A 14,377-nucleotide genomic window follows, 5' to 3' on the forward strand; every position below is an offset into this window, starting at 1 on the left:
GAACCAGAATGGTAATATTATTTTATTGCAGTAAGAACATCTAAAGCACCAAAAGTAGAGCATTTTGCTGTACCAGTGTGTTATTAGTTTCAGTGAGTGCCGCAGTGGGCTTAACAATAAAGCTCCTATATCACCCACATGCACAGTAGCCCAGCATGAACAAGAAGCTGTAAAGACCAGAGGACCCGTCTGTCTGTCTCTCTGTGTGTGTATCGACTCCATGGATACACAGAACAGTGCCTTCTCTTCACATAAAAAAGTCTCTGGACAGGCATAGGGGTACATGCCAGACATGATTTGCCAACAGTAGGGTCTACTGTGTTTAGATTTGTGTACCAGATCAACATTTTTGCCGTTTCTGCAACAGCTCACGGCTGTCCACGTGTCTGGCTCAAGGGTTCCATGTCATGTACCAAGTTTCTAGCTTCCAGAACCATGTTTGTTTGACCAGAGCAACTGTACAAACCGACTCATACTGTAATGGCCTCTCCCTTGGAGCTGAGGCTTTTGTCACTATGTGTGGAGTGTAGTCAACAACACACAGATTTAACACCTCCTATTGTGCCACTGTGAGCCGGGCCAAAACTCTAGTGTATCTTTGGTTCTCTGTGGAAGGGACAAGAGCTGTAGCTAGTTGCATTGGTGGAAGTGCTGTGTGCATAGGACAGTTTATTTGACAGGTGGGAGGAATGTTTGTCGCAGTGCTGTTTGGAGGTTAGTAATCACATTGGGCATACGTCCACTCTGTGTGTAATGAAAGCATATAGAAGATTTAAATAGATAATAACTGTATACTGTAGGTCTGTGGATGGGACTAAAGTTTACATGTGTTGTTAACTTGTTTGACAGTTTAAGCTGTTGTAATGGAAAAAGTTTGTAACATGGATTTATCATAAATGCTTGTTGTCTACTATTGTATATAAACTTCAAGTTACTTGTAACTCATTTATGCCAGTCACATGATGTATCTACTAGCTGGGTCATTCCAGAATTGGAGGACCAATTTAGCATCAACACTTTTGAAAAACTGACTCTTCATTTTATAATTTTTCTATTATGTATTTAAGAAAACCATCAAATAGTTTGATTTGTCAAGCTCATTTTGTTTGTTGTGGGTGCAACCCTGTTACGAATACTCCTGAAAAGAAGCAGAGAGAAATTTACATTTTCTTATTAATAACATCCTTTACATTAAAAGTTACATTCATTTTAGTTAATCATACTTATTTAATTTCGGATAAGACTTGACTTTATTAATTTAAGCAACTTTTGAAATCTATCTTGCCAAACTTTCAACAGTCTCACATCTTTAACTAATTTCAGTATACATGTTTTTATATTTGTTAACTTTATATTAACAGTTATACTTATTGCTTGGTGTAAGTGGCCCTTAATTCCATTACAAATAGCCTTATCAAGTCAAGTGCAATTGATTGTGCTACAATCCTAAGACAAAGAAATATATTATACGTGTAATCTTGTAAAATATTGTACTGTATGTCACCAAATATTTGTTTCTTGACAGACAGCAGAATGGAATTGTTCAACCTCAACTGCAAGTTGATGAATTTCATCCGAAGTTTAAAGGAAAGATGTGATCTGGACATGAAAGGTGCTCATTAACTTACTGTATGTTACAGAGCAAAACCAACCACAGAATTCATTTTCTATTAACTTTTATAGTAGCACCCAGGGTAGGTTCACCAATGACCTGCTCACACATACAGTTACACACACACACATCCACACCTGCATGGTAGCTGGCCAGTACAACCACACTTTTATACTGTTTGCCACTGAGAAGCTCCACCGGAGCCGTTAGAGGTTAATTGCCTTGTTCAAGGGCACTTCAGTGGTGTGTGTACTGAGGGAGAGATAAGTGTTGCTCATTCATGTCACCATCCAGACTTTCCCAGTAGGTCTGAGGGTTAGAACTGGGAACTTTACAGCCACAAACCATTATACCACCACCACTGCCCCTAAAACGTTTAATAGCAAACAGATAGTGGTTGTATCACTCACTAGCAAACTTCGGCAGCACATGAAAGATAATAGTAAGGAGTTTAACCACATGAACCCTAGGGTGCCTATTCTGGGCATGTCATGATATGCGAAGAGATTTTGGTGTAGACTAGAGGGGAAAAGGAGGGGGCCAAGACCCCTGGTGGACCCCAGTCAACAGGGTTTAAAGTGGTTAATTGGAAAGAGTCTTTTCATACCAAAGGGGCACGGTGGCACAGTCGGTAGTGCTGTCGCCTCACAGCTAGAAGGTCCTGCGTTAGATTCCCGCAGGGGACGCTGTGGGCGCTGGGGGCGTGTTCTCTCCTCCGCGTCATCAGTGCCCATACCCTAGGTGGGGTTGGCGAAAGGGCCTCTCTGTGTGGAGTTTGCATGTTCTCCCCGTGTTTCCTAGGGTAGATACCCTCACAAAAACATGCAGTAATCCTGGTCACTATACTGCCTCCCCCTGGCCAGCCGGGGCGCCTGATGGAGGGGAAGGGAACTGGTTGGAATAACGTGTTCCTTCCACGCGCTACGTCCTACCAGGGAAACTCTCCCCTGTCAGGTGACAAGAAGGTCAGTTGGCTCTCATGTATTGAAGGAGGCATGAGCTCGGCCCTGGCCTCCCTAGGTTGGCAGAGGGAAGGTAGTGCCCAGGATTACATAGACAATTGGCACTGGGTGTAAAAAATAGGGTTACAAAATCGTGGGATAAAAATGTAAGTAAAAAAAAAATCATACCAAAGGTTCAACAAATAAATAAATACATACATAAAGGTGAAAATGAGAAAGTGAGCTGTGCTCCCTGCAGACTGTGTGGACTTAATGGACAGAACCGGTACACTAATGAACCTGCTGGAGAAGGAACACAGTGCAGAGCTGGCCAGCAGTCTGCTGACTGAGAGACACAGCTACGTCCTCATACGCATCTGCAGTGAGTCTCACTACACCACATCTGTGTATTGTAAAATCCTCAGGGTTAAATTTACTCTGAGAGTAATTTAACCAAATGGACCAAATCATGGACCCAGGGTCCATTATATTTATACACTCTCAGAGTTGCAACAGCATAAACTAATATTTAGGATTTTATTGTGTAGCATCACATGTCAAAAACATATGGTACAGACAATGCCCAATGATCCAAATGTTTTATTAGACTAAATAATAAGCTCAATAGATCAATAATAATTCATACCATTACAGCAGATAAAGTAAAATGATCAGTCAAAATGTATTTGTTGATCTGGAAAATAGTGTTGTGTCTTTATCTTCCCTCAGGTGATGATAATGAAGGACATAAGTATGTATCCCTCCTCAACAACCTCAATAAGAACCATCCTGAGCTGGCAGGTAAATGTAAACCTAAATGCACAAAACTAAGGAAAATGTCATGTATGGTATCACACATCGCTAAGTATAATATTAGTTTGAATGCAGTGAGCACCATTGACTCATGGTTCTCTGCAGCCTCCTGGTGGTTATTAATTTGGTTTTATTTTTTCAATACGATAATAACCACCTATTTTGTTTTTCATTGGTCATTTTGTAAGTAATTTATCTAAGTCCACTATTCCAAGATTCTTGCTTGTTTCATTTAATAATAAATATCACTTTTATAGGGGAAACCCTTCAATTACTCATAATACTCTAGTATGTCCTGCATTGCCTATGTGTGGGTGGTGCTGTGTACTTAAACTAATTTTAAAACATTTCAGATATCCTGAGGAAGATGTCAAACCCCAGTAAGGACCGGGACAGAAGGAGCAGTTCCCTCAGAAAAGGCTGCTCTGCTACCCAGTCTAGGAGCAAGAAATCTTTGAATAAAAAGACCTATCAAATTAAATGATAGCGATCTGCTGAGATCAACAGATCTCTGTGAACAAAAATGTAGGCCAATGTGTTAACTGATAGTTTTGTTGACTTGTGCTATAGATTTTACAGATTTACTTTTTATGTTATACAGTAACCTGTAGGCCTATACTTCACAAACAAGCGGTGCATGCTCCTATGCATTATTCCTTGCACCACGAGGGGTGGTCTATATGTTTCATGAATTAATTGTATTATTCTTTACCTTTAACCTTTTTGTTTTGAAAGTTGAGCTCTTCTTTTTTACAAAAGTGTATTTGTCGGAATAGTAGATGTTTATGAACTTCAGCCCATAGTCAAATGTATTTACAAATAATTTGGGGTGGAGATTTTGGACAAGATGTGGGAAAGCTGTATTAAAGATGGAGTGCCATGATATTTTTCAACCCTAAAACCTGATCATAAGGTATTATTATTATTATGTAGGGATTTTTTTCAACAAAAAAAAAGTGTACAGTAAGTGTTAAAATGTTGTTTTTATGTAGACACACCCACCAGTGCATTAAGTATACCTGGTTCTCACCTTAGCACCTCCTCCACCACCTTAGCACCACCCACCTGTCCTAGTCCCTCCTCCTCCTCATGCCCACACCTGTTGTGTTATGATAATGAGGGGGAGGGTGTGGGCTTTGTGATGTCACTAAAGCGCTGTTTCTCTATTGGCACATTTGACCCTCAAGGTTTCAGCCTCCAGGAAAAAAACTCCAAATAGTCAGAGAAGACATAAAACACCATAAAAACACCACCGGGGGGCTTAATGAAGTTCTGAAGTACTCTGATACAATTTCAAATTGTGCATATAGACTACCAACACTTTTCAGATACACTCTTCTAAAATACATACGAAACAACCGCACCTCTGTGTGGGAAATGCTCAATAGATAACAGGACTTTGTCTCACAAAAGAGAGGGCATTTCATAATTAATGGGTTGATTTAAGTAAACCCTTAAGAAGCACATTAAAGGTGGTGTGACTGATATTCTTTTGTTAAATAGCTATTATATTCTGATAGTAATCAGTGCTATAGAGTGTTTGTTCAGTCATTTTTAATGACTGAAAAAAACAGGATTTATTCTTAAAAAATAACTACCAGCATGCATAACAATGTCCTCCAGGTACTGTTAATTAAAGACAGGCTGGTGCAAGACACAAACGCTTTTCAGCGTAAGCCTTCCTCAGCGTGATAATCACGCTGATTATCACACTGATTATCACACTGAGGAAGGCTCACGAGTCACGCCAAATGTGTTCATGACTTGGCTGTGCCTATCTTTAATTATAGGACCTTAACATTTCTATGAGTGCTGGCAGTTCTTTTCTGATATTGAACTCTTAAAAAGAAGCACAGTCAAAATTAGACGATGTTCTCATGCAATCAACTGCTCCAACACAATGCAGGACTGTAACCTTTAACCTGTGTGTGTGTGTGTGTGTGTGTGTGTGTGTGTGTGTGTGTGTGTGTGTGTGTGTGTGTGTGTGTGTGTGTGTGTGTGTGTGTGTGTGTGTGTGTGTGTGTGTGTGTGCGTGCGCGTGTGTGCGTGTGTGTGTGTCATGTCCCATTATTTTAACTCAAATAATAATAATACATACAATTTATATAGTGCTTTTCTGAGTACTCAAAAGTCACTTTATAAAACCGAAATCCAAATAAAAACAGCTTTATTAGAAAAAAACTAGATAAAAAAGTTAAAAACTATAGATGTTAAGGTAAAAAGAGGGGATAGGGAATCCGAGTTTGAAAAGGTGGGTTGAGTAAACGTGGCGAGGGTGGGGGCAGCTTTGATGTGAACTGGGAGTGAGTTCCATAGGGAGGGGAAAAAGGCAGTTTTTGTGATCTGGTTTGAAATTGATTGATTGACATTTTTATTAGGCAAAATAATGTAAAACAGCACAGTTACATTTATAATACTTTTGTCTAAAAGGTCCGACCAAAAAAGTCCTTGCGGTCTTGTTTCCGTTGGGGTCCTTGAATTAATTTCATAGACATATATAGTAGCAACCAAACAGTTCAAATCAACATAAGAAACAGAGAAAAAAATACCACTATGTACAAAAAAAGCATCATGAAAAATAAAATAAAAGTATATACAAAAAAAAGGGGGAGGGGGGTCATCTGTCTACAGGGAAACTGGTACTACCTCAGTTGACATGGGACTGGAAGGAGAGGGTGACACCAAGGTTGCGGACTTGGTGGAGGGGGTGACAATGGAGCCATCAATGTTGAGGGAGAGGTCATGAGTGGAGCGGGTGAGGGAGTCTGGGCCAATGATGAGGATTTCAGATTTATTGCAGTTGAGTTTTAGGAAGCTTGATTGCATCCATGTTTTGATGTCAGTCAGGCAGGAGGTTAGGGTGGAGTGGGTGATGGCAGTGATGGTTATGGAGGGGAGGTAGAGTTGTGTATCATCGGCGATTCTGTATAACATGGTGGAAACTGAGGCCGTGTTTGCAAAGTATCTGTCCAAGGGGGAGCATGTACAGGATGAAGAGGAGAGGGCCAAGTACTGAGCCTTGGGGGACGCCGTGGGTGACCGGAGATGTGAATGATTGGTAGTTGTTAATGGAGATGACATCTGTCAGTGTTAGTGAGGTATGATTTGAACCAGGAGAGGGCAGTGTCAGTGATTCCAAGGGTGGGTTTGAGGTGTGAGAGGAGTATGAAATGGTGTATGGTATCAAAAGCAGCACTGGGATCAAGGAGGATGAGGATGTTAACTGAGCCTGTGTCAGAGGAGAGCAGGAGGTAATTTGTTACTTTGATGAGGGCAGTCTCTGTGCGGAAGCCGGATTGAAACTCTAACCCTTTGCTGTCAATGAGCACATCACAATATAGGTCAGAGGAAGTGCACCCTTTTAAAATATGGAACAATCTGTGTTTGCGTATTCCATTTTACTGAACAATGTAGCCTACATTATGTGAATGTGACAGGGGATTACTGCCAGATGTCAATGCAAGTCTTTGTGACTCATATTGCGTCCATATAATTGTCTGTGGATGTTGATTATAACCTACATTCCAGCTTTAGTAAGCTGCTTTGAAGAGCATGTAAACATTGGGTCCCTAAATCTTTGCAAACAACAGGAGATCCTGGGAGGGCATGATGACATTAATCCTAGCTGAATGCCAAGTGTGCTTTATGACTCAATTCTTAGATTCTTAGATAGAAGTAGTTTTATTTGGATTTGGATTGGTTACATTTTCCAGCGATAGACAAATATAAATGGACACTTTTTTTAAATGTCTTTCTTTTAAACTTAAAGATGGAGCTTAATTAAATAACTGATACCCAATTTGACAAGGACACACAATCTGCAAAAATATGTGTGTGTGTGTGTGTGTGTGTGTGTGTGTGTGTGTGTGTGTGTGTGTGTGTGTGTGTGTGTGTGTGTGTGTGTGTGTGTGTGTGTGTGTGTGAGAGAGAGAGAGAGAGAGAGAGAGAGAGAGAGAGAGAGAGAGAGAGAGAGAGAGAGAGAGAGAGAGAGAGAGAGACACACACACACACAGACAAACAGGTTTACATCTAGATCTTACAGAACACTACAATAACAGATGGTTTATAGGCTACGTTTTAATGTCACTAACAAACTTTTTTTTTTTTTTTACCAATCAGCAGTGGTTGGGACGAGAGAGGAGGTGGGTAAAGCTTAATAATGGTTAACATTATGAGCCAATGGCCTTGCAGAATGTCATTTGTGTCCAAGCAGCCCTTGTAATCAGCATGCCAATCAACTTATAAGAGGATAAGAGGATTCCATTCCCGAGTTATGTCTAGGTACAGTTGTTTGGTTGTATGGAATATTTGATCACTGATTGATAATACATTTTTCATTCGGTATGTTACCCTGTGTTTCATACCCTGTGTTTCCTTCAGCAGAAGCCAGGTTATATCTGATGAGATCCTGTGGTTTGTCAGTGGAACCCTCCAACACCTGCCCCGACCCACCACCCCAACAGGAAGTGGGCTAAATCTTAATGCCTTTATCCTCTTTCATCTACCCACTCCTTTGCTCAACTTTAATTGAGACAGGGGGTGTGGAGGAGGGGTTTTAGAGACAGACTGAGATAATAGAAAATTATAGTTAACCTTAGCAACTCATTTTTTTAAGACTGAAACTGGAATGTCTTCCACATATTTGATTCTTGATACTTAATAATGATTGCCCACTGGGATATCACAGGGTGTAATACAAGCATATGCTATAATATATAGTGGTATATTCTAACCACAGCCTTCCAAATATAACCTCCCTGAAATAATCTAGGCAGGGATTACATTTACACTAGATTAATAAAAAAGGACACTGCCTCTAAGTATTCACAATACAAGGTTCAAAGTTCACAATACAAGGTCTACTAAACTGGATAACTCATAAAAGCACTAAGCTTGTCTAAAATGAGTTCCCATGCACACAAATCATGATGACATATAAGAGACAGACCGATATACACTGCTATACAGAACGGGGGGGGGGGGGGGGGGGGGGTGTTAGGTTAAGACTTTGACAGGGGCCAGTTTGGAATTGCAGCCTCCGGTACAGCCTCCTGCCTCCAATACATTTTGTGAGTTTAATTTCACCGTATAAGCTTGCTTTTTGTTTGTTTGTTTTGAAGTGAGACATTGTTCAAAGCCACTTTGGGATTTATTATCTAAGTATATCACCGTCTTTTTTAATCACTTTTATTATATGTTATGTTATGTAAAGTGCAAATGAAAAGCATAAACCAAACATTCAGAGAGATATGCCACATATAGCAACGTCACATGAGCCAGGGTGTTTGGGTCAGAGGATAATGGTACTTAGACTTCTTGTAAGCGTGGATCCTCTCTGTCAGCAACATTAATGGGGCCATGAGGCATCCTACTCACATCCTCTTCCATGCTTAAGCAGACGAGGGAGTTGGGGGGGTAGTAGAGGTCAGGAAAGCTTGTGGATCTCAGTGCATTGTCTGCCGTGTAGCCTGGGGAATGGACAACATGGACAACATGGACAACATGGTGAGCACCAAAAACATAAATAACATGAACAGGAGGCAGAGCCTCTGTCCCAACTACAAGATCACAGACTTAAACCGGAGAGGCTCGGAGGACATCCTTCCATTTGCCAAGGAGAGCTCTTTTAAGTCATGGAACTCCATGCAGGAGCTGAGCAGGGACATCTTTGACATCAACGCAGGATATGAGGAGGACTACGAAGATGACGATGACGTGTGCAACAAACAAAGTTCTCCAACTTCTCCCCCCAAGAAAAACTACACGATCAATATCAACGTAGGGGGGAAGAACTACCAGATTGGCTACAAGATGGCTGCAAGGTACCCCAAGACCAGAATAGGGCGCCTCGCCACCTACACTGACCACAACATGAAGTTGGAGCTTTGTGACGACTTCACCGCGACGAACAATGAATACTACTTTGACCGTGACCCTGATGTCTTTCATAACATCTTCCTCTTCTATCGGACTGGTGTGTTGTATATCAAAGATGAGCTGTGCCCCCGAAATTTCTTGGAGGAGATCAACTATTGGGGGATGAGGATCAAAAACACCCACCGTTGCTGCCGCATCTCCTTTGAGGAACGTCAGGATGAGATTAATGATCAACTGAATATTCAGAGGGAGCTAGAGGCCGAGGTAAATCAGTTCGTGTTACGGTATATTAGGGTATTTTTCAAGTATTTCCTGAATATTTACCTTTATGCCGGATCTGAAGTAACTAATCCATCCATGTCTTAATTCAGATGAGTACCTATATGTAAAACATAGCTCTAAAATGTGATGATATTTATAAAATACTTATTTATAGAAACCTTATTGAGATACTAGAGGAGGGCATGGATACTGGATTGTCACTGAGGACATCAAGTTGGCAGTTCCCTTCTCTGATGATCCATTGAATTAATCAGTATGTTAATTCTCATCTTCCTTTTTGTTTCTCAATTCACTTCTACCACTGTGGAAAACTAGGTAGAGATAGAGGAAAACGAGGAGCTCTTCCTCGACATGTTCTTTGGCCACCAGCGAAGGGTCATCTGGAACCTGATGGAGAAGCCGTTTTCCTCCGTCCTGGCCAAGCTGATAGCACTGACCTCCAGCCTGTTTGTCATCATCTCTCTTGTGGCCATGACTCTCAACACAGTGGAGGAGATGCAGTACAAAACAGCCACAGGCAAACTGAGCGGAAAGACCTACTGTGAATTTGTGGAGTCCATGTGCATTGCCTTTTTCACCGTGGAGTATCTCCTGCGCTTGGGGTCCACCCCGGACCTCGGGTCCTTCAGAAGGAGTCTCCTCAACACTGTGGACCTGATTGCAATCTTGCCTCAGTACGTCCAGGTTATTATTGAGTTATTTGACAGCCACGATCACTCCGCTAAGCATGAGGCGGACATGAGGGCTGTTGGTCAGGTGGGAAAGTTGGGTCAATCGCTGAGGATCATGAGGCTGATGCGCATTTTCCGCATCCTTAAGCTGGCGCGGCACTCCACAGGGATGCGGGCATTTGGTTTTACCCTCCGTCAGTGTTATCAGCAGGTGGGCTGCCTTTTCCTCTTCATTGCTATGGGAATCTTCAGTTTCTCTGCCATGGTTTACACCGTGGAGCATGACATGCCACAAACCAACTTCACCAGCATGCCCGCTGCATGGTGGTGGGCAGCTGTAAGTAACCTAAGTGTATACAAGTCTTGTGACCCCCCCCCCCACCCCCGCAAAACATATAATCATTTGGTCTAAGAAGATATAAGATTTGGGGTTGAAATTATCTCATGCACAAGGCTTGGACAGTGTTCATGTATCAATGTAACTCTATCTTGTTACAGGTCCGTTTGGTTGAATTTGACTGAGTGTACAAATTATTCCAAACCAAATTAAACCAAACGGACCCACAAGTCACTGAGTTAAATTGACCATCAGGATTTTACCAGTGATGGAAAAAGTACTCACATGTTTTACTTTAAGTAAAAATATCGATACTGCAATGTAGAGAAATACTCTGTTACAAGTAAAAGTCCGGAATTCAAAATGTACTACATAAAGTACCAAAAGTAGAAAGTACTCATTATGCAGAATGTCCCATTTCACAAGTTTTCAACAGTATAAAATGTATAAAGATCTTTTGAAAATACCAGATCTACAAGCTCACAATATGTGACATCGTGACGCATTGTGAGCTTGTAGATCGGCTATTTTCAAATGGCCAAAATATATATATATGGCGGAGGTGGTTAATATGGTTTTTGTGATATTAATCTAAATCTGCAAAGTTACTAGTAAGTAAAGCTGTCAAATAATTATAGTGGAGTAAAAAGTACAATATTTGCCTCTGAGATGTAATGGAGTAGAAGTAAAAGTATTGACAATTGGAAATACTGAAGAAAGTAAAAATATATATCAAAATTGTACTTAAAGGTAGGGTAAGTGATTTTCTTTGGTTAAAATAAGTGTTAAATAGCTCTATATTCTGATAGTACTCATTGCTATAAAGTGTTTGTTCAGTATTAGGAGTCTCTCCATGTCACTCCAGCGCTTTATTAAACAGAAGCTTAATTTTCAAGTCGGGATACCAATTTGATCCAATCAGGATGGAGAAGTCAGTCAGGATACAGATTAAACAAGTGAAAATGGAAGTGATGACTGAATAAATGAGCAGACAAAATTGTAACTGGAACACAAGCTGATAATTGGGTACTCTCTCCTGTTTGGCTGACATTTTGTCTCCTACCTGAAAATGTGTTTTCTGTTTATTAAAGAGCTGGAGAGACAGGGAGGGAGACCCCTGTGACTGAACAAACACTCTATAGCAATGATTACTATCAGAATATAGAGCTTTAACTTTTTAATAAAAAACTTTTTGTTTTAACCAAAAGATATCACTTACCCTACCTTTAAGTACAGTACTTGAGTAAATGTACTTAAGTTACTTTACACCACTGGATTATTTTACAGTGTTTATTAATCCAGTTCTGAATTGTCAGTGATGTTTGTTCTTGACCTCACCCCTGCAGGTCAGTATCTCCACTGTGGGCTATGGAGACATGTTCCCAGAAACCGTACTAGGCCGTATCTTCGCTTTCTTCTGCATCTCCTTTGGGATCATTCTCAACGGCCTGCCCATATCCATTCTCTTCAACAAGTTCTCAGACTACTACGCTAAACTCAAGGAGAACATCTACACGGCCAACATAAAGAACCGAGGGAAGGTCAGGTTTGGCGAGAGGACAGCGAGAAGTATACAACTCTGTTGCGGACAAAGCGGACATTCTCACTTTGAGTAATATCAGACACGGGCGTATGTGTTTTTGTATTAATAATAAAAAGCTTTTGGGGAAAACAGGGTGTAAAATGTATATATATATGCACCTCTTTTCAATGTGTTGTTGCAGCTTTGCCAGCGGATATTTATTTTACGTGTGTCATGTGTGTCACACACATGCCACACACTGAAACGTAAAATAAATCTCTTTGTCTCTCTCTCTCTCACACACACACACACACACACACACACACACACACACACACACACACACACACACACACACACACACACGCACACGCAAGTATATTACCATGCAGAAGCACTCATATGCAGATATATCCATAGATTCTTTTTGGGCAGTACTTGACCTTTAGGGCAAAGCAGTATATATCTATTTTTTTCTGCTGTTGGGAGTTGTTTCTGACTTTTCTTAAATTGTTATTTTTTTTAAATACCTTATTTGCAATGCTTCATTTGCTTGTTCATCTCTAATTAAGATGCAATTTTTTTTAATAAACTGGCAATTAATTTGACATGACATGATGACTTTGACATACCATGCAACATGGCATAGGGCAGGCTACAGTATGGACTTATATTTCAACAATACTGTTGAACAGAATTTATTCATTCGGGGAAAAACACAATATATCATCCTTCAGATTGGGTGATGAAAAATGTATGAAATTATTGTTCTGTTTTATATGTAATTCCAGTCCTAATGTACAGTAGGCAGCTTTCATAACATACAGTATCTGGAATCTTGGGAATGTATTCCTACCCTTAGACTCTGGATGCTTTCGACTCTGCATGCTTTCAACAAATGGTCATCTTTAAAGATACAGCTGCAAACTGCTTTATATGTAGCTGAGTTTTGGCTTGAACCCAATGTAGGGAGGGAAACACCAATCAGTTTAGAAACCCCCAAATGCCATTGCTGCCTCTTTTACTTGTGTATTTATTTTTCAAGCACAGGCCAATCAACCCTGCCCCTGTATAGCCTTATAGTTTATTGCTTCAAATAAAAATACTTTTATGCTAAATGAATATTCTCATCATTGTATGAATTCAGTTTAAGGACCATAGATAGCACCTGTACACCCCAGTACAGTATTGTGCCTACATCATTAGAGACCTACATGCATCTCTCTACTGACCCCTTGTGGAAGGGCTTTGGCCGTGCAGAACCAAGAGCCACAATTTTCAGCACTGTTATGTAACTCTAATCAGTATTGGTCAGTGGTGTAAAGTACTGTACATTTACTCAAGTACTGTACTTAAGTACAATTGTGAGCTATTTTTACTTTACTTGAGTATTTCTAATTTTCAGTACTTTTACTTCTACTCCACTACATCTCAGAGGCAAATAGTGTACTTACTCCACTCAAATTATTTGAAAACTTTAGTTACTAGTTACTTTGCAGATTATAAAACATACATTAACCACTTTAGCCCTATTTTATAACTTGGCTATTTGAAAATAGCCAATTTACAAGCTAACAACGCAGTCATGTTTCAGGGCTACTCTAGTCTCTACTCACCAAAACAAAGACGGTTTTAAGATGTTGAAACAGTATTTTCCTTAGTGGGAACACTCGAAGCCTCCCACCTCACGTCTAAAATACACTTTTTGGCAGTGGTGGAAAAAGTACTCTCATTTTTTTTACTTAAGTAAAAGTATCAATACTGCAATAGAACAATAGAAATACTCTGTTATAAGTAAAAGTCCGGAATTTGAAATGTACTTGAGTAAAAGTACAAAAGTATTTACATCAAAATGTACTTAAAGTAAAAGTACTCATTATGCAGAAATCTTCCATTTCATGTTTTAAAAATGTATACAATCAATACAATATTTGCCTCTGAGATGTAGTTGAGTAGAAAGAAGTAAAAGTACTGAAAATTGGAAGTACTCCTGTAAAGTAAAAGTACATCAAAATTGTACTTAAGTACAGTACTTGAGTAAATGTACTTTACACCACTGCTTTTTTGGCCAGAAAAGAAAATATTCCACCAAATGGAAAAATGTTTTAGTTGCTCCACTGCGCCCCCTATAGATCTAGTCAATGGAACTTTTCTATTGACAAGATTTGTAGGGGGCGCAATAGATGGGTTTCCCGTTGGTAAACATGAGAGGATGATGCGCGCGCAGTGGAGGGAAGAGCCTGTAGAGGGCGCTATTACCCGCAGCAGCTCTGCCCATTGTACATTGATAAAATAAATGGTCTTCACCGGGTTTAATGAAAG

The 14,377-nt window shown here is 40.2% G+C and overlaps 2 protein-coding genes across 2 annotated transcripts; both read left to right on the forward strand.

Annotated features, from left to right (window-relative positions):
- Positions 1-1,533: 1,533 nt before the first annotated feature.
- c8h22orf15 (chromosome 8 C22orf15 homolog) lies at positions 1,534-3,850 on the forward strand (the record flags this gene model as incomplete). Its single annotated transcript, XM_080433617.1, has 4 exons — positions 1,534-1,612; positions 2,813-2,935; positions 3,283-3,354; positions 3,720-3,850. 4 exons carry the CDS (start codon positions 1,534-1,536, stop codon positions 3,848-3,850), a joined length of 405 nt encoding a protein of 134 aa, XP_080289743.1.
- Positions 3,851-8,868: 5,018 nt separating this feature from the next.
- On the forward strand, positions 8,869-12,149 carry LOC308089040 (potassium voltage-gated channel subfamily V member 2-like; the record flags this gene model as incomplete). The annotated part of the gene is made up of 3 exons (XM_080433618.1): positions 8,869-9,507; positions 9,841-10,533; positions 11,880-12,149. 3 exons carry the CDS (start codon positions 8,869-8,871, stop codon positions 12,147-12,149), a joined length of 1,602 nt encoding a protein of 533 aa, XP_080289744.1.
- Between the last annotated feature and the right edge of the window lie 2,228 nt (positions 12,150-14,377).

Source organism: Gymnoscopelus braueri (genome assembly GCF_963280865.1).
Source record: "Gymnoscopelus braueri genome assembly, chromosome: 7".
In the NCBI taxonomy this organism is placed as follows: domain Eukaryota; kingdom Metazoa; phylum Chordata; class Actinopteri; order Myctophiformes; family Myctophidae; genus Gymnoscopelus; species Gymnoscopelus braueri.